Below are 24,736 nucleotides of genomic sequence, written 5' to 3' on the forward strand. Positions count from 1 at the left end.
GTTATTGCCGCAAGGCATTACTGGGAACAGAGCGTCGCGACGAGCATCGGTAAAGGCCTGGCCTGGATCCGGGGGCTGCCGGAAGGTGAGTATATAACTATTTTTTATTTTAATTGTTTTTTTTAGCAGGGATATGGTGCCCACATTGCTTTATACTATGTGGGCTGTGTTATATACTACATGGGCTGTGCTATATACTGCGTGGGCTGTGCTATATACTACGTGGCTGTGCAATATACTATGTGGGCTGTGTTATATGCTTCGTGGGCTGTGCTATATACTACGTGGCTGTGCAATATAGTACGTGGGCTGTGCTATATACTACATACATATTCTAGAACACCCGATGCGTTAGAATCGGGCCACCATCTAGGTACCTTATATCCCGCTAGGATTGTACAATTATCAAATTATCATCTTTGAATTTTACAGTAATTCCTTTGGTTGTCAGACGCTTTACAGATAACAGTCCTCCTTCTAGTCCTGGAACATATAACACATCCTTTACTAGGAATTTTGAATTATGCCCAAATCTATCAGGACAGAATAGCATTCCTTGTCCAATACCTTCTGCGGATATCTTACTCCCATCTGCAAGACAAATTGCTTCCTTCTTATTTTCATCAAGTTCAGTAAAGAAGCTTTTATCACTAGTCATGTGACTTGTTGCTCTTGAGTCAATAAACCAGCCTGACGATGACTCTATCAGTTACTTTAAATGTACCATTCCAGTGATCTGCCTGTGGGTTAGAAATTATTCTTTTTGCTTTGTTTATTCTCCTTTTGTTGTAATTTCTGTTCTGTTTTCCATATAGTAAGTCTTTTTTTTAAATGTCTCTTTTTCTTACATCTGAAACATTATCTTGTCTCTGTATTATGGGGCTTCTTATTTGTCGCTTTAAGAGCTTTTTCACTATCCCTTTCAGTGGAATTGTTTGTTTGCTCTTTCCTTCTATGATATTCATCTATAAGTCTGGTCTTTACAAACTCTAGTGTAATGTCTGTTTCAGGTCTTGTTTCTAGTGCATTTATCAGAGCAGTGCATGAATCTGGTAAGCTGCACAATAATATTGGTGCTATATGGCTTTCCTTAATGTTTTCACCGACTGATCTCAGCTGTGTTACCACCTCCATCATGGAGTTTATATGCTCCTGCTTGTCTTTCCTTGCACTTAATCTGATCTTGTAAAGTTTTCTTAGCAGGAATAGTTTGTTATTTAAAGGGAATCTGTCACCTTATTTTTCGCATATAAGCTGCGGCGACCGCCATTAGGGGCTTATCTACAGTATTCTGTAGTAGCTCTTGCTTGTCTGTTTTTCTTATCCCATGTCTGACTAATATCATTGTGTCTGCCTGTAGTGATTACCTCCCATAAATCATCTTTAGACAATAACATCTCCACTTTGAACTTCCATAGCTGATAGTTCTCATTGTTCAGCTTAGCTACTATGAGTCTCAGCTCTGAACTTCTGCTCATCTTTAACTTACCGTATATACTCGAGTATAAGCCGACCCGAGTATAAGCCGACCCCCCTAATTTTGCCACAAAAAACTGGGAAAACTTATTGACTCGAGTATAAGCCTAGGGGGAAAAATGCAGCAGGTACCGGTGAATTTCAAAATTAAAAATAGATACTCCATACCGTTCATTATGGCCCCATAGATGCTCCACATAAAGCTGTGCCACATATAATGCTCTGCACCGTTCATTATGGCCCCATAGATGCTCCACATAAAGCTGTGCCATATATACAATGCTCTGCACCGTTGCCCCATAGCTGTGCCATATAGTGCTCTGCCCCATTGCTGTGCCATATAGTGCTCTGCCCCATAGCTGTGCCATATAGTGCTCTGCCCCATAGCTGTGCCATATAGTGCTCTGCCCCATAGCTGTGCCATATAGTGCTCTGCCCCATAGCTGTGCCATATAGTGCTCTGCCCCATAGCTGTGCCATATAGTGCTCTGCCCCATAGCTGTGCCATATAGTGCTCTGCCCCATAGCTGTGCCATATAGTGCTCTGCCCCATAGCTGTGCCATATAGTGCTCTGCACCGTCCATTATTGCCCCATAGCTGCTGCTGCAATAAAAAAAAATAAAACACATACTCACCTGTCTTGCAGCTCCTCGGCGCCATCTTCCCGGCGTCTCCCTGCACTGACTGATCAGGCAGAGGGCGGCGCGCACACTATATGCGTCATCGCGCCCTCTGCCTGAACAGTCAGAGCGGAGAGAGAGACGCAGGGAAGATGGCGCGACGCCCGGCGTGTGGAACCAGGATAGGTGAATATGCGATACTTACCTGCTCCCGGCGTCCCGCTCCTTCCCCCGGACAGCTGGTCTTCGGTGCCGCAGCCTCTTCCTCTGTCAGCGGTCACCGGCACCGCTGATTAGAGAAATGAATTATGCGGCTCCGCCCCTATGGGGGGTGGAGCAGCCTATTCATTTCTCTAATGAGCGGTCCCACGTGACCGCTCAGGGGAAGAGGCTGCAGCACCCGGAGACAGTGTGACAGGCAGGGGGAGCGCCAGGATCGCCGGGACTAGGTAAGTATATGACAGTGCTCACCCGCCGACCCCACCACCGATCATGACTCGAGTATAAGCCGAGGGGGCACTTTCAGCCCAAAAATTTGGGCTGAAAATCTCGGCTTATACTCGAGTATATACGGTATTTGTCTTACTTGTTTGGAGAGAATTGCTCTGCAGTATTCTTTTGCATTCACCAAGTCTTTTTTGTCTTCTATGCTGGGCCCATAACCTGTTGCATAGTTCGGTTGCAGAAGAAACTTGTGAGATTAGGTTATATGGGGTAATTCAACTTTCTCGGTCCCCCATGACAGCACTACGGAGAGAGGGGATCCGCCCTTCAGGGACAGGAAACCTACAGATAAAAGGGCGGTACCTCTCCCTCGCATCAGTTGGTTTCCTGTCCCTGACGGGGAACCTCTTTTCGGCAGCACGAAGACGCCGTTTCCAAAGGACCGGGACCAGACAGTCGGGTTCCGGCAGCGAGGAGGCTCCTGCCGTGGCTCGTCCGGCACCCGAAGCCGCCACCAGACAGGTTCTTCAGGGTGTGCGGGGGAGAGGCCGCCGCCAGACTCCGAGGGAGGAAGGGGCGCTGGTCACCCGGAGCTCCGGTGCCGGCTGCTGCACGCTCCGGGTGAAGAAAGATGGCCGCCGCTCCGGAAATGCGGCGTTAACTTCCGGGTCATCTCCGCGCGCATGCGCGGTACTCTCTCCTCTCCCTGGGATGTGCGCAGGACCGGAAGTGAGGCAGAACGCCGGGGGTGGTGCTGAATTCAAAAAGGGAGATGGTGCACACATAGTTGGCGCACTATCTCCCTGTAACCATGGAGGACAGCGATCCACAGCAGCTGCAGCCCAGACAGCAGCACCATAAGAAAGGGGACCCAAAGAGCTCCAGAAGAAGTGAATCAAGCAGTCGGTCCACACAGCGCAGCAGATCTGCTGCAGGGACTACCTCTCCTCCTCAAGAGGCTCCACTGCCAGACCCGGGCCCGCCTCCAGAATCGGTACCTGCCTCCACATCCGGATGGTGAGTGATCTCCGTGAAAGTGTACATTTTTTATAATAGGGCTCCCTCTTCTCCCTTACTAGGGTAAGAAGAGCCTGGAGAAAAAGAAAAATAGGGTCTGTCCCACCTGTAACAAAGCTTTGCCGGTAACCTGGAGAAAAAAGCTTTGTAAATCTTGCATTCAGCGATTATTATGTGAAGAGACCCCTGACTTCGCATCTGAACTAAAAACTATAATTAGATCTGAAGTTCAGAATGCCCTGTTATCTTCCAAAAAAGGGAAGGAAAAGGTGAAGGAGACTGTATATTCTCACTCTGTCCGATCCTCGTCTGAGGACGTGGACTCTGACTATTCCAAATCCTCCCTATCTTCCTCTGATGAAGATTCGGGCCGTCATTGCTTCCCACTAGAGGAAGTGGATGCTTTAGTTAAAACCGTCAGAGCCACTATGGGGGTTGAGGATCCCAGACTCGATAAAACGGCTCAAGATATTATGTTCGGAGGTCTGGGACAAAAAAAGCGGAGAACTTTTCCGTTAAATCCCAATGTCCAGACACTGATCAAAAAAGAATGGGAAAAACCGGACAGGAGGAACTCTTCAGTACCCTCGCTTAAAAGAAAGTATCCCTTCGATGATGAGGCGTCCACTTCTTGGGACAAGGCACCCAAATTGGACGTGGCAGTGGCCAAAGCCTCGAAAAAATTTGCGCTCCTGTTTGAGGATATGGGTACCCTCAAAGACCCTTAGACAAGAAAACGGATACCTTTCTTAAAGGGGCTTGGGAATCGGCAGGGGGTAGCTTGAGACCTGCAGTTGCAGCGACCTGCACCTCCAGATCTTTGATGGTGTGGGTTGACCAGCTGGAAAGCCAGATCAAGGATGGGTCACCCAGAAGTAAATTGCTGGACTCAATCCCTGCAATTAGGGCAGCAGCAGCATTCCTAGCGGACTCCTCAGCGGACTCAGTACGTTTAACATCCAAGGCCGCTGACCTCTCCAACGCAGCCAGAAGGACCCTATGGCTTAAGAGCTGGCCAGGGGATCTCCAAACAAAGTTGAAATTGTGTTCTATTCCATGTGAGGGAAATTTCTTGTTTGGGGAAGCCCTGGATGACATCATCCAGAAAGCAGGAGACAAAAAGAAGGGGTTTTCCAAACCTGGGGCCAGCCCCATTTAAACAGTCCTTTCGGAACCGAAATTTTTTTCGTCGGAGACCTCCCAGAGAACAGAATAAATGGGAAGAAGGGAGAAGACGAGATAGAGGTTACCTCTTTGGCAACACCTCCCGTGATAAAAAAACCCCTCCAAATGACATTTTCCCTACGGTGGGGGGAAGGCTCACCTCATTTCTTCCTGCCTGGGAAAAAATATCCAACAACACCTGGATTTTAAGACTAATACAATCTGGTCTAAAAATAGATTTCTTTTCTCTCCCCCCCCGAAATTATGTAGTGACAAAGACGAGGTCTTCGGCAGCAGAACAAGCGGCATTAGAGAAAGAAATTATTTCCCTACTGCAGAAAGCCGTAATTCAGGAGATCCCTCCTCAAGAAATAGAGGAAGGATTCTTTTCCCCTCTCTTTCTAGTACCGAAACCCGACGGGTCTTTTCGGACGATTATAAACTTGAAAAATCTAAACAACTATGTAAGAAATCACAAGTTCAAAATGAAAACAATAAAATCTACAATAAAAATTCTCTTCCCAAATTGCTACATGGTTGTGATAGACCTAACCGACGCATATTACCATGTGCCCATCCACGAACATTCTCAAAAATTTTTCAGGATGGCGGTGTCCATAAAGGGAAAAATAAGAAACTTCCAGTACAGGGCCCTCCCGTTCGGGATTTCTATTGCTCCGCGGATATTCACAAAAATAGTAGCGGAGATGATGGCCCACATAAGGGAACAAAACATTATCATAGTCCCTTACTTGGACGATTTTCTTATTGCCAGCGACTCGGCTCAAAGTTGCAGAGAACAGAGAGACCGAGTAATGACTATTCTAACGGACTTGGGTTGGCTCATAAATATAAAAAAATCAAAATTGGAACCCTCTCAAGTGCAGGAGTTCCTAGGGCTGACGTTAGACTCCCAGGTTCAAGAATGCCGACTCCCGGGCCCCAAAAAAGACAAAATATTAACCATGATAGCACAAACACTGCAAAATCCCTCCATGACTCTAAGGAGGGCAATGTCACTGCTGGGGTCTCTATCTTCATGCCTGCCGGCGATACCCTTTGCACAATTCCACACAAGGGAGCTTCAGTGGCACATACTAGAATGGCAGTTAATATTGAAAAACAATTTGGAAAGCAGGGTCATTCTAAATTCCTCCATTATTCATTCCCTTCTCTGGTGGGGAAAGAACCAGAATATCTCAAAAGGGATTCCTTGGGTACCAAAAATATCTCGGGTGATAACAACCGCTGCAAGTCCCAAGGGGTGGGGGGCCCACATGGCAGACAAAGTGGCTCAGGGCAACTGGTCAATTCAGGAACTGTCAGCATCCTCAAATCAAAAAGAACTCTGGGCGGTACATCATGCGCTTCTATCATTCCTTACCTACATTCGGGGACATCATGTCCGAATTCTCTCGGACAATATAGTGACCGTAGCCTACATAAATCACCAGGGAGGAACAAGGTCTCGGTCACTGATGAATTCCTCCGCCAAAATTTTCAGCCTTGCAGAAACAAATCTACTATCCCTTTCTGCACTGCATATTCAAGGTTCAAAAAACGAGAAAGCAGATTATTTGAGTCGAACCCAGTTTAAACAAGGCGAATGGTCCCTGAATCAGTCTGTCTACAACCAGATCACGAGGATGTGGGGAACCCCAACAATAGATTTGTTCGCCAATTACAAAAACAAAAAAGTAAGCAAATTTTGTTCTCTAAGCCCGGAAGGGAATCCTCAGGCTCTGGATGCCTTTCTGATTCCATGGACACACAAACTGACATACGCTTTTCCACCAACCATTCTGATTCCGGCAGTCATTCGGAAAGTCAGAGAGGACAAAACAAAAATGATCCTTATTGCCCCATTCTGGCCCAAAAGGACATGGTTTTCCTGGCTAAGGATGCTATCGGTCTCAGACCCATGGGTTCTACCGAATTTGCCAGACCTACTACAGCAAGGACCGATCTTCCACCCACAGGAGACGAACTTGCATTTGACAGTCTGTTTTTTGAACGGGAACTATTAAAAAAAAGAGGCTTCTCAGACAACTTGGTCACAACATTATTAAAATGTAGAAAACCTATTACTACTAAGATATATGGGAAAACATGGAAAAAATTCTTGTCTGTATCCAAAGTTAAAATCCAGGAGGGACCCTCAATTAATAAAATACTTGAGTTCCTACAAAAAGTTCTGGAACAGGGGTTAGCGGTTAGTACTCTTAAAGTACAGATAGCAGCCCTGGGTGCACTCTATAACCAGAATATTGCAGCCAACCCATGGATAATAAGATTCATTAAAGCGGTAACAAGAGCAAAACCTGTATTTACCCAAAAAATGGCCCCATGGGACTTAAATCTAGTACTCTCTGCATTATCTGGTCCTCCGTTTGAACCAATAGACATGATTCCCATTAAAATACTATCTCTTAAGACCATTCTTCTAGTAGCCTTAACATCTGCGCGCAGGATAAGCGACATTCAAGCCCTGTCCTCTAACCCCCCCCCTTTACAAAAATCATGGATGATAGTCACTCTAAGACCTGACCCGGCCTATTTGCCAAAAGTGGCGACAAAATTCCATAGGTCACAGGAAATATCCCTGCCGTCCTTCTGCCCGAACCCTAGAAATGAGAAAGAGCAGAACTTCCATAATCTAGACGTCAGAAGATGCCTAGTCCAATACCTAGATTCCACCAGGGAGTATAGGAAGGAAGGCTCTCTGTTTGTCTGTTTTCAGGGTCCCAGAAAAGGATTCCGGGCATCTAAAGGTACCTTGGCAAGGTGGATAAAAGAGGCAATAGCGTTGGCATATTCATCCACGGGGAATGCGATCCCGGACGGTATAAGAGCGCATTCCACAAGAGCAGTAGCTACCTCATGGGCTGAGAGGTCAGAGGTATCAATAGAACAGATCTGTAAGGCAGCCACCTGGTCATCACCGTCAACCTTTTTTAGGCACTATAGATTAAATCTAGCCTCTGTGTCTGACCTGACCTTCGGTCGTAGGGTTCTTGAGGCGGTGGTCCCTCCCTAAGCTTAGTCTCTGCAATTCTCTCCGTAGTGCTGTCATGGGGGACCGAGAAAGTCATAGTTACTCACCGATAACGGTGTTTCTCGGAGCCCATGACAGCACTCGCTTATTCCCTCCCATCACGAGTGCGGTGAGCACCTTTAATTACATATGATTTATATAGTTATATATTATAATTTAGGCACAGGGTTCCTTTTTTTAAGAAATGTTATAATATGGTATTTTCTCTGTTGTAAACTAACCTGGAGGTCCTCCGATGCTCTGTAAACCAACTGATGCGAGGGAGAGGTACCGCCCTTTTATCTGTAGGTTTCCTGTCCCTGAAGGGCGGATCCCCTCTCTCCGTAGTGCTGTCATGGGCTCCGAGAAACACCGTTATCGGTGAGTAACTATGACTTTTATCTACACAGAACATGAGGTACATGCATCAGCTTCTTAATACAGCATAACAATAAGTCTAAAGGATATTTTACCATAGAGAAAGTGAAACCAAAGTTTAACAAGTATATGCATTACATTCAACTAAGCAAATAATCGTAACAATATCACCATCTACTGTCAGAAAAGGCTTGAGAAAGGCTCAGTGTGAGCCGAAACGTCGTATAGAGATGTGGGTCTGAAATAAACGTCACAGCTTTTTCACCTTTACAAGAATTGGAGTGCTGCCTTCCTTTTTCTACTTGTTATGGTATTTGGGTGGATGAGTGGACCGTCCTACCTGGGAGGCTTGGCACCCACTGGTGAGCTGGTGCAGTTTCCATTTTTTATACATATATATACACACACACACACACACACACACAGTACAGACCAAAAGTTTGGACACACCTCATTTCAAGACAGATGGATCTATGTGTTGATATACAGTACAGATGAAAAGTTTGGACACACCTTCTCATTTAAAGATTTTTCTGTATTTTCATGACTATGAAAATTGTACATTCACACTGAAGGCATCAAAACTATGAATTAACACATGTTAATGAATTATGTACCTAACAAAAAAGTGTGAAACATCTGAAGTTATGTCTTATATTCTAGGTTCTTCAGGTAGCCACCTTTTGCTTTGATGACTGCTTTGCACACTCTTGGCATTCTCTTGATGAGCTTCAAGAGGTAGTCACTGGGAATAATAATAATTTTATAATAATTTTATTTATATAGCGCCAACATATTCCGCAGCGCTTTACAAATTATAGAGGGGACTTGTACAGACAATAGACATTACAGCATAACAGAAATCACAGTTCAAAATGGATACCAGGAGGAATGAGGGCCCTGCTCGCAAGCTTACAAACTATTAGGAAAAGGGGAGACACAAGAGGTGGATGGTAACAATTGCTTTAGTTATTTGGACCAGCCATAGTGTAAGGCTCGGGTGTTCATGTAAAGCTGCATGAACCAGTTAACTGCCTAAGTATGTAACAGTACAGACACAGAGGGCTATTAACTGCATAAAGTGTATGAGAACATGATACGAGGAACCTGATTGTTTGTTGTTTTTTTTTAAGGGATCGTTAGGTTAATGCGTTGAGGCGGTAGGCCAATCTGAACAAATGAGTTTTTAGGGCACGCTTAAAACTATGGGGATTGGGGATTAATCGTATTAACCTAGGTAATGCATTCCAAAGAATCGGCGCAGCATGTGTAAAGTCTTGGAGACGGGAGTGGAAGGTTCTGATTATTGAGGATGCTAACCTGAGGTCATTAGCGGAGCAGAGGGCACGGGTAGGGTGGTAGACTGAGACCAGAGAGGAGATGTAGGGTGGTGCTGAGCCATGGAGTGCTTTGTGGATGAGGGTAGTAGTTTTGTACTGGATTCTGGAGTGGATGGGCAGCCAGTGTAATGACTGGCACAAAGTAGAGGCATCGGTGTAACGGTTGGTGAGGAATATGATCCTGGCTGCAGCATTCAGGACAGATTGGAGCGGGGAGAGTTTGGTAAGAGGGAGGCCGATTAGTAGAGAGTTACAATCGTCCAGACGGGAATGAATAAGTGAAACAGTAAGAGTTTTTGCAGAGTCGAAAGTAAGAAAAGGGCGAATTCTAGAAATGTTTTTGAGATGCAGATAAGAAGATCGAGCCAGTGATCGGATGTGGGGGGTGAATGAAAGCTCGGAATCAAGGATGACCCCAAGGCAGCGGGCATGTTGCTTTGGAGTAATGGTGGAACCGCACACGGAGATGGCAATGTCAGGCAAAGGTAGGTTAGTAGAGGGAGAGAACACGAGTTCAGTTTTTGACAGGTTCAGTTTTAGATAGAGGGAGGACATGATGTTAGAGACAGCGGTAAGACAATCACAAGTGTTTTCTAAAAAGGTCAGCATGATAACAGGAGAAGAGGTGTATAATTGGGAATGGTTTTCCCTTCACAAGTGTGCCCTGTCATGTTTAATAAGTGGAATTTCTTGCCTTATAAATGGTGTTGTGACCATCAGTTGTGTTGTGCAGAAGTCTGGTGGATACACAGCTGATAGTCCTACTGAATAGACTGTTAGAATTTGTATTATGGCAAGAAAAAAGCAGCTAAATAAAGAAAAATGAGTGGCCATCGTTACTTTAAGAAATGAAGGTCAGTCAGTCCAAAATATTGGGAAAACTTTGAAAGTGTCCCCAAGTGCAGTGGCAAAAACCATCAAGCGCTACAGAGAAACGGGCTCACATGAGGACCGCCCCAGGAAAGGAAGACCAAGAGTCACCTCTGCTTCTGAGGATAAGTTTATCCAAGTCACCAGCCTCAGAAATCGCAGGTTAACAAAAGCTCAGATTAGAGACCAGGTCAATGCCACACAGAGTTCTAGCAGCAGACACATCTCTACAACAACTGTTAAGAGGAGACTTTGTGCAGCAGGCCTTCATGGCAAAATAGCTGCTAGGAAACCACTCCTAAGGACAGGTAACAAGCAGAAGAGACTTGTTTGGGCTAAAGAACACAAGGAATAGACATTAGACCAGTGGAAATCTGTGCTTTGGTCTGATGAGTCCAAATTTGAGATCTTTGGTTCCAACCATGGTGTCTTTGTGCGACGCAGAAAAGGTGAACGGATGGACTCTACATGCCTGGTTCCCACCGTGAAGCATAGAGGAGGAGGTGTGATGGTGTGGGGGTGCTTTGCTTGTGACACTGTTGGGGATTTATTCAAAATTAAAGGCATACTGAACCAGCATGGCTACCACAGCATCTTGCAGCGGCATTCTATTCCATCCTGTTTGTGTTTAGTTGGACCATGATTTATTTTTCAACAGGACAATGACCCCAAACACACCTCCAGGCTGTGTAAGGGCTATTTGACCAAGAAGGAGAGTGATGGGGTGCTTCCCCAGATGACCTGGTTTCCACAGTCACCAGACCTGAACCCAATCGAGATGGTTTGGGGTGAGCTGGACCGCAGAGTGAAGGCAAAAGGGCCGACAAGTGCTAAACATCCCTGGGAACTCCTTCAAGATTGTTGGAAGACCATTTCCGGTGACTACCTCTTTAAGCTCATCAAGAGAATGCCAAGAATGTGCAAAGCAGTCATCAACGCAAAAGGTGGCTACTTTGAAGAACCTAGAATATAAGACATAATTTCAGTTGTTTCACACTTTTTTGTTAAGTATGTAACTCCATATGTGTTAATTCATAGTTTTGATGTCTTCAGTGTGAATGTACAATTTTCATAGTCATGAAAATACAGAAAAATCTTTAAATGAGAAGGTGTGTCCAAACTTTTGGTCTATACTGTATATATGCACCCGGATATGCACCCGGAGACACCCCTCAGCAACACAAGATCCGTGCAGCAGCGCGCCACACATCGGAGCCCCCTCATCACTGCCTGCGGCCTGGAGCATCACCCCACTCCTGCCTCCTCCAGCAGCGACCCTGGAACCCCGCTTCACTGCAGCCACCACCCCCAGTAAGCAATAAGATGCAAGGATTATAAGAAGCACCACCAATTTATTAAAAAATATTTTTTTATTTTTGTCCTCAAAATTTGGTGTGCGTCTTATAATCCGAAAAATATGGTAAATCTTTGACACTTAAATCTAATTTGCTTAATAATATGGAACATGATGTGTGTGTATATATACACTCACCGGCCACTTTATTAGGTACACCTGTCCAACTTCTTGTTAACACTTAATTTCTAATCAGCCAATCACATGGCGGCAACTCAGTGCATTTAGGCATGTAGACATGGTCAAGACAATCTCCTGCAGTTCAAACCGAGCATCAGTATGGGGAAGAAAGGTGATTTGAGTGCCTTTGAACGTGGCATGGTTGTTGGTGCCAGAAGGGCTGGTCTGAGTATTTCAGAAACTGCTGTTCTACTGGGATTTTCACGCACAACCATCTCTAGGGTTTACAGAGAATGGTCCGAAAAAGAAAAAAAATCCAGTGAGCGGCAGTTCTGTGGGCAGAAATGCCTTGTTGATGCCAGAGGTCAGAGGAGAATGGGCAGACTGGTTCGAGCTGATAGAAAGGCAACAGTGACTCAAATCGCCACCCGTTACAACCAAGGTAGGCCTAAGAGCATCTCTGAACGCACAGTGCGTCGAACTTTGAGGCAGATGGGCTACAGCAGCAGAAGACCACACCGGGTACCACTCCTTTCAGCTAAGAACAGGAAACTGAGGCTACAATTTGTACAAGCTCATCGAAATTGGACAGTAGAAGATTGGAAAAACGTTGCTTGGTCTGATGAGTCTCGATTTCTGCTGCGACATTCGGATGGTAGGGTAAGAATTTGGCGTAAACAACATGAAAGCATGGATCCATCCTGCCTTGTATGGAGCATCTTTGGGATGTGCAGCCGACAAATCTGCGGCAACTGTGTGATGCCATCATGTCAATATGGACCAAAATCTCTGAGGAATGCTTCCAGCATTGAGGCAGTTCTGAAGGCAAAAAGGGGTCCAACCCGTCACTAGCATGGTGTACCTAATAAAGTGGCCGGTGAGTGTGTGTGTATATATATATATATATATATATATATATATATATATATATATATATATATATATATATATATATATATATATATATATATATATATATATATACCTATGCTATTAATTATGAATTACTGGCTTTTCTGAAGGACAACGGTGCATATTTCTCGCAAGTCTTGCTGATGGTCCGTGTGGTGTGCGAGTTTTTCTCGCACCCATAGACTTTCATTGGCGAGTCTTGGCTGAGATACGCGGACAATTGCAAAATGCTGTGATTTCACTTGCACGTATAATACCGCTGAGAAAACAACGGATGATGGAGCAATGTTAATCTATGGGGCAGCTCTCGAGTGCTATGCGATTTTTTTTGTAGCATAGCACTCATCTGTATTATACGGTGGTGTGACTCCGGCCTAAAGTGTTGTCCCTTTTGTCAATACAAAACTACCAATCCTTTGAATTCTAAACATTTCCTAACTTTAATATTTTTGCTGCTTGGCCATTGCAGCAATATCCTGATAAGGCTGCAATTCAGTGTATCTTTTCTCTCGTTCACAACTACCATCCTCAGCAATGAGTGTGTAATGGGCTTAAACAGTTGTCACTTTTCTCCCCTACATAATTGTAAAAGACTGTCCACTGTCAAGGACACAACAGCTTTTTTGATAATGATGCATAGCTGCCTATGTGAAGCCCACAAACAGATCATATCGCTAACGTTTCCACAATGAAGTTGCCATAACTCTGTACACTCCTTAGAAGTCAAGTGAGCTTAAAAAATGGATAGATATTACAGAATTCATATAGCTAATTGTTATTTGTATTTGCAATATGGGGGAAGCAGATATGAAAACACTGAAACAACAACAAAAATCAAATCATCTGGCGGCAGTACTGAACTATATTTTGGTGTTTCACCACATTCATACATGATATGGAATATAATCAGTGTGTGCAATAAGGCAACACTATTTTAAGATGTTAAATAACAAACACAATCTAAAAGAGCTGTTATGTCCCACATGTCCTATGTTGTTTTCCAGATATGACGGGGATGTATCCTCTATGCTAATGTGCAGGAAGACGACCGCTTTTGCATCCTGTGCATGCCTTCCTATTCGCGCTGCACGTATTATCCAGGATGAGGTGCCAGCTGCAGTTTGTAGTAGAGCTGCAGTGTTAGAAGCCAGCAAACTTGAATAGATTGGTCCAGAGTGTTCAGCTAATTATATTGTTTTTACTGTAAGATATAGATCTCTTTGGAATTCAGGAGCAAGGCAGCTAATTAATGAAGGAATTATTTGTGATGTCTAGTAACTCTGCGACTAGGACTGTGGCTGACCATGTCCCTGGCGGACCTCACTACCTCCCTTATATTGGCTCTCTTAGAGTCTCTCGCCATCTAATTACAGAAGCACCAGTTGCCAGACCTGTCACCCAAGGTTTGTGCTCCAGTGAGAACTTGATCACTTGAGCAGGTTCTCAGCTGTCATCTTAGCTTGGATGTATGAGGCATGCCAGGGATAATGTCTCTTGCACTGCATCCATTATGTTATTCCTGCAGTAAATGGATATTCATGATCACATTACTATAGAAAATTATCTCACTGGTTAATAAACTGTGATGGGTGTCTTTGGCTCAGATTGATGATGTGATAACCATGTTATGAAATTACTTGTATACGTGTCCAACACATTACAGTCAATGGAGCAGCTCACATGCCTTCTCGCCTTGGAATAGATGGATCACCACTGTACTGTGTGTAAAGTAATATTTTCCCATTGTTATGACCTTAAATCCAGTTTATCCACAATTCTTCATGGGAATTTAAAGGAGAATGAGACGGCATAAAGAACAGTTGTGTGTTTTCATGTCAGCCTGTGTATGGGACCATGTCTCCTATAGTCCTTATTTAGCTAGGACCATGGTGTATATGCTGTTATCTCTGAAGCCACCTGCAGGCTTTAATTTGTACTGCAATCCTCTACATGCTCACTTATCTGATTAAAATGTAAAATCTAAAGATTTCTAAAAAATTGTAGATTTTTAGCATTCTCGCTGTCTTAGTTCATGCTCTGTGGGGATGATCTGTAGCAAGGTATAAATATACACTACATGTTCATGAGGATATGTGAAACAGTTTACCTTTTTATTTATTTTTTTCTGTCACATTTTTTTCCAAAAAGTAGACTATCGCCACCAATAAGTACAGGTATTTTGTGTGAGCCTGACCTAAGAGTCCATTATGTACAAAACAGCATAATGTGCACTTCGATGCGTGAATTCATCACGAAAAATATTCCCTTGCTTTGTGTGTTTTACCTTCTAAATGTCAGTGTTTTTAATGTGCTGGAGAACGGGAGTAATAAGATCTTCATGTGGCAGGTCTGACATGAGTGGTTATAATGTGGGTACAATGCCATGGAATAACTTGAAGTAAATAGAAGTATTACCAAAGCCAGATGCATTTTTCCCCAAACATAGATGCAGATAATGTGCCTGTTATAAGTAATGTTCTATGATATTTCTCTTAGATGATGAAGCTGACACAGCCACACTAGGGCAGGACGTTTATGATGATAATCGTAGCCTGAGTCATGGCACGGCTTCTGACGAGGTCTCTCTTCCCTCTGATTACCTGGATGAAGGTAAGTGACATGTGGGCTGTATATATAAAACTTGCATATCCTGCTTCCTTCTGGTCATTTACATAGAAAAGCAGTACTTGCCATACATAAAATGTTTATTCTATATAAAAGTGTATAAAAATGATATTGTGTCACAGCCAGACTTTAGCGTTAAACAGTTTTATGTGCATAATAAATACGGCCTTTAGAGGTGTCTGTGACAATATTTCTGCGGATTTATTGCTTTCTTATTTAGGTTAGAGAGAATAATAGAAAACTGGGGAGGGGAGGAGTTCCACTCATTGTGGCGCTACTTGCCCTAGCGTTCGTGTACAGTATGGGTTCTTTGTCAGTTGGATAATCTTTTAATGACTGAGGTGCTAAAAATTAAAAATGGTACAAAAATAACACTTCACCAACCGGCCATCCAGATGTCAGCTCTAGCTGCGTGTTCCCATTTGCTCTGCTATCTGGGTTGTGTTACATGGTGAAAGTGGCTCTTTAATTACGAGCATCAAGCACATAATTGAAGTTGTTTAGTATACCGCACTGAATGAGAAGTGAATGAGTTTGGTTTTTATACCCCATAAATGGCAAGTAAAAAGGCACGTTGCCTGGGGTCCTGACGTGTCTGTGCTTATTTTTAATGCTTTAAAAACAAGTTGCTGATGGGTTTTTTTTTGGGTTTTTTTAATTTGACAAACACTAAACTCAGTGGAGGTAGTTTTATTTAGCAGAGAACAAGAGATGCATTGCCCCCTTGTGGACATGGGGAAAAGTGCATGCTTCCTAAAAAGTAATGCTTAGATTTGTAGGATAAAAAAACCATCACTTTGAGTCTTTTATTATCTGTGAAACATTCTAGTTTCTTTAGGGAATAAAACTATAATATAAATATTTAAACCGGGTTTTAATCTGCAATATTTTATTGTTAGTCTTTATGATAATTCTAATTGTCTTTCTCAAACGGCCAAAACTTAAAGGAAAAGGTGCTGCGTTCTGTACAGTTTCTGTGGAAAAATCACATTAACCTCTATTCAGTAGTAACAATACAGTGCAACGTTTAAATAGACTATTTGTACCTAGCCACAATGTACTTGAAAAATTAGGTTTCCCCCCCCATTTACTTTGCTACATTTGATAAAAATCCACTGCCTCATCACAGATCTACATCTCTTCCAATTAAATGCCCTATGTAATAGGAAGCATTAGGCAGAGAGGAGCAGAAACCTGTGCTTATCGGACTGGTTAAAGTGATACAACTGGAGCGTAAATATAAAGGAGATTACACATCCTTGCCACTTTTTCTGTGTTTTGATCTATGCTTGTCTCCTGGATGTATCGGGAACTTTTTAGTGGTGACCAAACATTTTCATAAATGTCCTTAGAAAAGAAACCAAAAATTAGCTGTCGGTGCCTAGTTCCCTCTCCCTGGCTGTTGGGATTGGCTCCACTATTTATTACATACTAGTTATAAACTATTGTTTACAATGTTGTTGTGGCGTTTCTATCCCGTGAGACGTACAATCTAGTGATTTGCTTTGGTACTCTCATCCTATTGTAGCTTCTAAAGAAATCTGGCTTCCGGTAATTTTTTGTTAGCGCCTTCAGCTTGCATAGATGTATGTACATGTGGATTAATCACTACTTGCTTGTGGCATGGTTTTGTATATTTATTGTGTTGCTGTTCTTGCTGTCCTTAAATGTTGGAGCATCTGTGGCAGAGTGTTTAATTCTTTCCTGAAACCAGGTCTATCCTTTCAGGCTAATAGCACCTTGTTCATTAAGAAAATGAATGGCTGCAAAGGAGACGTTATTCAGCCTTTGCTTCACAAGGGCCCCTCAGACCGATTGTATCAGTGGGAGCTCTGACAAATTTCTCCAAAACATTATCACCCCTGTAAAGTTTTAGGTTCAGCAGCTGGCTAAAGGTTGTTCCTGCTGTAGATAAGGCATTTAAGTGAGAAACAGTCCTCTTCCATCAGTAGCTCCATAAATTATCGTCTTTCTTTGCACATTGCTGCTTAAAAACATTCAAATCTACCCTTATTGAGAATAAGGAGCCTCTGCCTTCATATTTCCAATCTTTACTTTGTATTGAAAAAACATCTTTTTCCTCAGCGCTGGGGTACAAACCCCTTGGGCATTTTTAGGAATTCTTCTGGGATCTCCATGGAATAATAAAGCCATTTCATCTGTTAAATAGCAGGCATATCATTTAATGAAGCGAGAAGCCATTCCATGATAAGAGTCTGACACCCAGTAAATACATATTAACCTGGCTACTACAATTGGTCAGCATCAGAAATACCTTGTTAACCATTGATTGTACAGCCCCAATTGTTCTGCCTTTAGTTTTAATGAGTTAATTTGAACTGTGACACAACATCAAAAAGAACAAAATGGAATTAAGTTGCCACTTTTTTTTTAATTAACATGGACCAGTATATAGAAACATTTTAATGTACTTCCCAGAGGCAGTGGCAGAAGTTAATGGTGCTGAAAATGCATTCTGCTGTGTCTGCGAAATACAATTCTTCCAACACTTATACCGAGTGAAGTTGGTGAATATCAAGATCAAAATATGGGTGCTATGGTATGGGTCAGCTGGGTAGCACTGTGTGTGAGAATATAGACAGAGCGGCTTATACACGTGTGTCAGTTTCATCTTCATAGTAACTGATAGCCCCAAGCCGGCAATAACCCAGGTCAGGAAAAAGGAAAATGCATTATTTCATTATAATATAAAGCACTCGGAGTGCAATAAAGAGACCCATTCTGCAATCTGTTTTTCAAGCAAATGTTTTATTAAGTAGCTTGTTCTGTAGCCTGCTGCTGGACAAACTTGCTCCGTCACAGCAAGAAACATTACCATGGAAAATAGATCCGAAAATGAAAAGGAAATTTTCAGCTTAAAGACGTGGTACGAAGAGTTCAGAGTTCAATATGTGTTCACACATGCAGCTTTCACCTTGCAGAGAAAGGAAGCCGCAGGTAATTGGGTCAACCCCATGAACATATATCTTACCCTTAGAGGAGCTATGAGAGGGTTCCGGCTTGTTGTGAAATTTGTCTAAGAGCAAAGCGCACTGAGCCCTGGTAAAAGTAATGAGTTCAAAGGGTAAATGGAGTTCAAGGTTCAGTCCCTGTTCATCTCCCTACTTTATACTTTCCCACCAACGGATTTTTCACTGTTTGTAGTTATATAATTTGTAATGGAAGAAGCGGACTGTCTTGCAACATTTTTTTCACTATTGGACATAGCCACTTCACATTGTATGGATTGTTTTTGTTACTAAAGACTCTTTGTATGCAGCCCGTGAACACTGTTTCATGGAATATGCACTTAGTTTTGCCACTCTTGAAAAGTGAGATGATACTGGAATTATATCAGAAATTCTTTACAGCTGTTCCTTGATGCTCATGGTGGTTACAACTATGGCCAATGGTTTGGAGGAAGAAGCAACGCCATGATCCCTGGGATATAACAAATCCTGCTTGCAAAACTGGAAATTTTATGAGGGATGAAATATTGCGGCATTGCCAGAGTGGGAGACAGATGGGGAACAGGCAAGCACCTGCTATCTGCACTGTATTATGGTGGTTCTCCAAACTCTTTCACTGGACCAGATTTGATAGATGTTTATTTAAATCTTTTTTTGTGCAAATTAAAAGCATGAGTCAAAAGCAAAAAAAGAAAGTTTGCCTTGTATATTCCATTTAATATAATGCCAGCTGGTATAAAAGGAAAAGAACTTTAATTTTAATTGGCAAGATGGTGAACTGATTGGAGGGGAGAAAGAGACTTTCTTTATTATGTGATCTATGAATATTACATAACAAACATAAAAAGACTTCTAACATAATGCATTATCCCAACATACTACATCCTGTGCATTCACCTCATCAAAGTAATGTTTTGCAAGAGATTTTTTATTTTATCACTTACAGGGATAACATCAAGTCTATTAATTAGACCGAAGGGCATCGAAAGTTCAGAGTTCATGGTGTGTTTATCCCAGTCTGTTCCTGCAGTCCGCTCTGCACCCACGCACACATACTGTTTACCCAAGGACCTTGCTTTTTAGAATTTATTTTTTATAGGTGACTGGTCCTTGTGATTCCCTGTTGGGAGACTGAAAGAGAAGAGGTTGAAAGAGCCATACAAGGCAAAAAAAAGAAGGTTTATGGCTTGTTGGCTTGTAGTAAAATGTCTTTAGCTTTCTGGTATTTATACTCAAATCAGCCACTCCATAACCAGATCTTTGCTACCCTTCCTAATGGGAAAGGAGTCTGCCGTTAGCAGCAAGTTGGGTGACACTCGATTTGTACTGTGTGACGGGAACAGATGGGCTTTCTTTGTGAAACTCCGCCTGTATGTAAATGTGAACGGAGTTTCACCCGAGTCCATGCATGACCTGACCGTGCACATTTAGAAGGGAGGGCTTTGGTGAAAAGGGATAAAAAATGGCCGCTGGATGCTACCACTGGCAGGTCAAGTTTACTATCAGTCTTTCATTGCTTGCACATTTGAAACTGAGAGGGGTTTTTTTGTTTGTTTTTTATCTTATATTGAATTGTTTCACCGGCTTGTGAACCCATCATGCTACCTAGGATTTTTTTTTTAGGAAATACAGTATTCACTTATACAGTCAGATTTGCTGGATCATAGCTTACAGAATTTAGCTTACAACCTATTGTGCTTCTAACATAAGATATATGTATTTTTTATCATATTGTTACAGTATGGTAGTCATATATTTTTTTTTTTTTGTGCAGTTACTAGTGCGTCTATATGGTTCATGTGATCATGGAGTGAAGTAATGTGTGATCAATGCCTCAGGTTTCTTCTTTTGGCATTTTTTAAATTTTTTTTAATTTCTAAATTGAAAAACTGGTTTAATGCCCCCTTCTCATTCATGGGCTTAAGAATATTTACCTATGTCTAAAACCCCTTCATTAGTGCAATTACATACATATTATTACCACCTTGACCAAATCTAATGTCCGGTGTGATGCCAGGTCCTGATTCCTCAAAACTGAGTTTTCTTCTTTCTAGTGTCAAAAATCTGCTCCTGGGTAACTTTACATTGCAAAAGACCGACTATGTATGACTATATCTGATATATCATTAACAAGCACATAAAAGCATTTTATATACTTGCACTTCTTATTAATGCCTTCTGTTTTGTAAGGTTTGTATTTCAAGGCGAGGATGGCTGTAGAGTAATTGTACTTTATTCCCATAAATGGAGTGCCAACTATAAAAAGTGCGACAGAAATAACAATTTATTTTTTTTTTTAAAGAATGCAATTACGTAACATTCTTAATGAAGTCTTTGAACCCCTGGCCACCTTTACTCATTTCCTTCATTGAATGTATTGGAGGGGAAAAAAAGGACTCCTCAAAGACATCTGTTTGCATAAATTGTGTAGCTACATGTGATTAGAATGGAATTTATCTAGATTTTATATGCATGGTTTGTTGTAAATTGAAATAAATGGTATAGCAAGCTTCTACCCGGACATATTGGTTTTTCTTCAGCTGTGTGAACTTTTCACCCGAGGTCTGAGCCGGTCACACTTTGACCTGTCTGAACTCCGCTGGTTAAACCATGTCTTCAGAGTTGACCTCCTTCTGCGGGAGCTGATTTTCTGTCCATCTTCTCTTGCCTTCTCACTTGTTGGTCTGGCATGATGGACAAGCTCATGTGTAATGGCATCCTGTAGGAATTTCAAGGTTTGTTACTGTCAAAATAAAGCCTTCTTATATGTTGTCTTCTCACTTATATGAAAAAAAAATATATCCCAGGATCATTTGCTAACAGACCAGCATGTGGCTCCCTTAGTTATGTTTGGATGCAGTTAAGATATTTTTTGGCCATCACCTCTTTAAAAGTTTTTGTCTTAAATATGTGTACATACATGCGTAGTCAGTCATGTACACATATTCAAAGGTTTACTAAAAAAAAAAAAAGCTGACTTTACAGTCTAAGTTCAGCTGAAATTTTCCTCTGTTATAGGAAAAGTCAACTTGGGTAAAATAGGTATAGTAGAGACTGGGCTAAAGGCTGAGGTTGGGATGACTGGTACTTTGCACATGAAAAAGCACAGTACATTGCAGATATACAAAGAGAAAGTTACCATTTGCTGCCCATCATTATGAGTATGTGGGATAATACTATTCATCAATGTGACATGGAAATAAACATGTTTAAGTCACCATGTATATCATTTACTTAATTTAACATAAAGATTGGCGTTAGCCTAAAAATTATTTTATCTGAAAAATAATAAGATCCTTTTTTACTCGGGCAGATACTCTGTCTGAATGAGCTTTGACACAGGTTGCTCATTTCATATGAACATGCAAACTGAAGTCAGGAGGCGACGCATCCTACTGCACATGCTCACAGGCACCTGCCCTAACTTTCTAGGACGGGATTCTGTCACTTGTAACAAGACAGTGGCCATTTTCATTCTATAATGATTATCTCCCTAGACAAAACAATTATTTAGTAATTAAAGGTATTTAGACACTTAATTTTGTAATGACATTTCCTTTTAGTTTTTTTTCTACTGCTGCAGAACCCTTTTAACCTCTTCATGACATATAAAGTACATTTGTCATATGTACTTAAATGTGGGCTCCAACTCAGAGCTTGCATTTTTTCCCATCTGATCGCTGATTTAACCCCTTAATGACCGACCCAATTTTGACCTTAATGACCAAGCTGAATTTTACAATTCTGACCAACTGTCACTTTATCTACTATATAATTGTCTAAGGGTCACTTCCGTCTGTCCTCCTGTCTGTCTTTCTGTCTGTCACAGATATTCATTGGTCGCGGCCTCTGTCTGTCATGGAATCCAAGTCGCTGATTGGTATCGCCAGCTGTCTGTCATGGCTGCCGCGACCAATCAGCGACGGCCACAGTCCGATTAGTCCCTCCCTACTCCCCTGCAGTCAGTGCCCGCTCCATACTCCCCGCAGTCACCGCTCACAAAGGGTTAATGCCAGCGGTAACGGACCACGTTACCGCCGCTATTAACCCTGTGTGACCAAGTTTTTACTATTGATGCTGCCTATGCAGCGTCAATAGTAAAAACATCTAATGTTAAAAATAATAACAAAAAAAAATCATTATATACTCACCTTCCGCCGCCTTTCCCGCTCCTCGCGACGCTCCAGTGACCGCTCCATGCAAGCGTCAGGTTCCGGTGCTAAGGATGGTATGCGTCAAGGACCTGCCATGACGTCATGGTCATGTGACCGCGACGTCATCACAGGTCCTGCTCGCCTGCGCGAGAAGGACCTGCCATGACGTCGCGGTCATGTGACCGTGACGTCATCACACCCTGGGACCGGAAGCTGCCGCCTACACCGCACACAGGCGATAGAACTACATGGGGCCCTCGGAAGGTGAGTATATGTTTATTTTTTATTTTTTAACCTGTGACATACGTGGCTGGGCAATATACTACGTGTCTCTGTGCTGTATACTACGTCGCTGTGCAATATACTACGTGGCTGGGCAATATACTACGTGGGCTGTGCAATATACTACGTGGCTGGGCAATATACTACGTGGGCTGTGCAATATACTACGTGTACATGCATGTTCTAGAATACCCATTGCGTTAGAATCGGGCCACCATCTAGTGAGATTATAACTCTGGAGCGCTTGAATGGATCCCACTAATTCTGAGTTCTGAGACTGTGTTTTTTTCCGTGACATATACTTAATGATAGTGGTAAAATGTATTTAATATGAATTGCGTTTATTTGTGGAAAAAAAAGGAAATTTGGTGAAAATTTCGCAATTTTCAAACTTTTAATTCTTATGCCCTTAAATCAGAGAGTTATATCACACAAAAATAGTTAATAAATAACATTTCCCACATGTCTACATCAGCACAATTTTGGAAGCATCATTTTTATTTGTTAGGAGTTGGGCTGTGGAGTTGGAGTCGGTGTCATGGAAATTGAGGAGTCAGAGTCGGAGGTTTGGCTTACCGACTCCACAGCCCTGGTTAGGAAGTTATAAGGATTAAAAGTTGACCTGCGATTTTGCCTCTTTCCAACAAAATTTATAAAACTATTTATTTTTAGGGACCACATCACATTTGAAGTGACTTTGAGATGTCTATGTAGGGCAAATTACCCAAAAGTGACACCATTCTAAAAACTGCTACTTCAAGGTGCTCATTCAAGAAGTTTATTAACCCTCCAGGTGCTTCAAAGGAAAGGAAGCAAAGTGGAAGGGAAAAATAAACACTTTTTTTTTTTTGCCAAAAATTTACGTTAGACCCCCAATTTTTTATTTTCACAAGGTTAACAGCAGAAAATTGAAAATTGTGTTGTGCAATTTCTCCTGAGAACGCCAATACCTTATTTGTGTGAGGAAATCTACTGTTTGGAAGAATGGCAGGGCTCGTAAAGGAAATAGCGCCATTTGACTTCTTGAATGTAAAATTTGCTAAAATAATTAGTGGACGCCATGTTGCGTTTTGAGAGCCCTTGATGTGCAGTGAAAACCCCCCACAGGTGACCCCATTTGGAAACCATACCCCTCAAGGATATTATCCAGGGGTTTAGTGAGTATCTTGAACCCACAGGTATGACACAGAATGTGATAACATTAGCTTGTCATATTGAATATCATTTTTTTATTTGCATCGAGTGCTTGGGTATGCACCAAATATCGCGGGTATTCAAGTGACATGTTCGAGTACTTGCCCCACATGTTTTGCGGCTGTTAGACACCCAAAAAAGAACATTTTGGGATCTGCGATGCTCCTTGCATACCTGAGCACCCGATACAAACTTGAGTAGCAAGCACTTGCGTTCAACACTAGCCGTCATATTGTCTTTTTTTTTTTTTTTTTTTAACTTTTGAAACCCCCCCCTCCCGATTCTAACCCTAACACACCCCTAACCGTAAGCCCAACAGCAAAGAATCGAAAAAAAATAAATATTTTATATTTTTCATCTAACTAAGGGTGTGACAAAGGGGGATTTAATTTACTATTTACTTTTTTGATCACTGTTATAAGGTTTATAACAGTATGGGCCGGCAGATCTCTGCGGGCACACTGCACTTGTGCCCACCATTTTTTTCCCCAGGAAGATGATGCCGGGGACTGATCAGCAGGGACTGTGGGGATGCCGGAAGTATCGGGTGGTCTCGGGGTGCATCATTTCTGATGATTGAAAAATGATTGAAACCGCCAACACACTTTTTTTTGTGATCACCATTATTCACTGAATAACAGTGATCACGTGATCAGACACTGGAAATCCAGCCCTGATCATGTTCTCCAGGGTCTCAGCTACTCCCAGTAGCCGAGAGCCTGGAAATTTTTCAACTTGAGGGGGCGCTACAGCCTTATTCCCGATCGTCGTTTAAACAGTCA

The 24,736-nt window shown here is 42.3% G+C and overlaps 1 protein-coding gene across 3 annotated transcripts in view; it reads left to right on the forward strand.

The window, feature by feature from the left end:
- SKAP1 (src kinase associated phosphoprotein 1) overlaps positions 1–24,736 on the forward strand; it is an 862,974-nt gene that overhangs the window by 331,765 nt on the left and 506,473 nt on the right. For all 3 annotated transcript variants that reach the window (XM_077252209.1, XM_077252208.1, XM_077252210.1), the window contains exon 4: positions 15,227–15,340. In XM_077252209.1, coding sequence (XP_077108324.1) covers positions 15,227–15,340 — 114 coding nt within the window. The remainder of the gene's footprint in view (positions 1–15,226; positions 15,341–24,736) is intronic.

Source organism: Ranitomeya variabilis, chromosome 4 (genome assembly GCF_051348905.1).
Source record: "Ranitomeya variabilis isolate aRanVar5 chromosome 4, aRanVar5.hap1, whole genome shotgun sequence".
NCBI lineage: Eukaryota > Metazoa > Chordata > Amphibia > Anura > Dendrobatidae > Ranitomeya > Ranitomeya variabilis.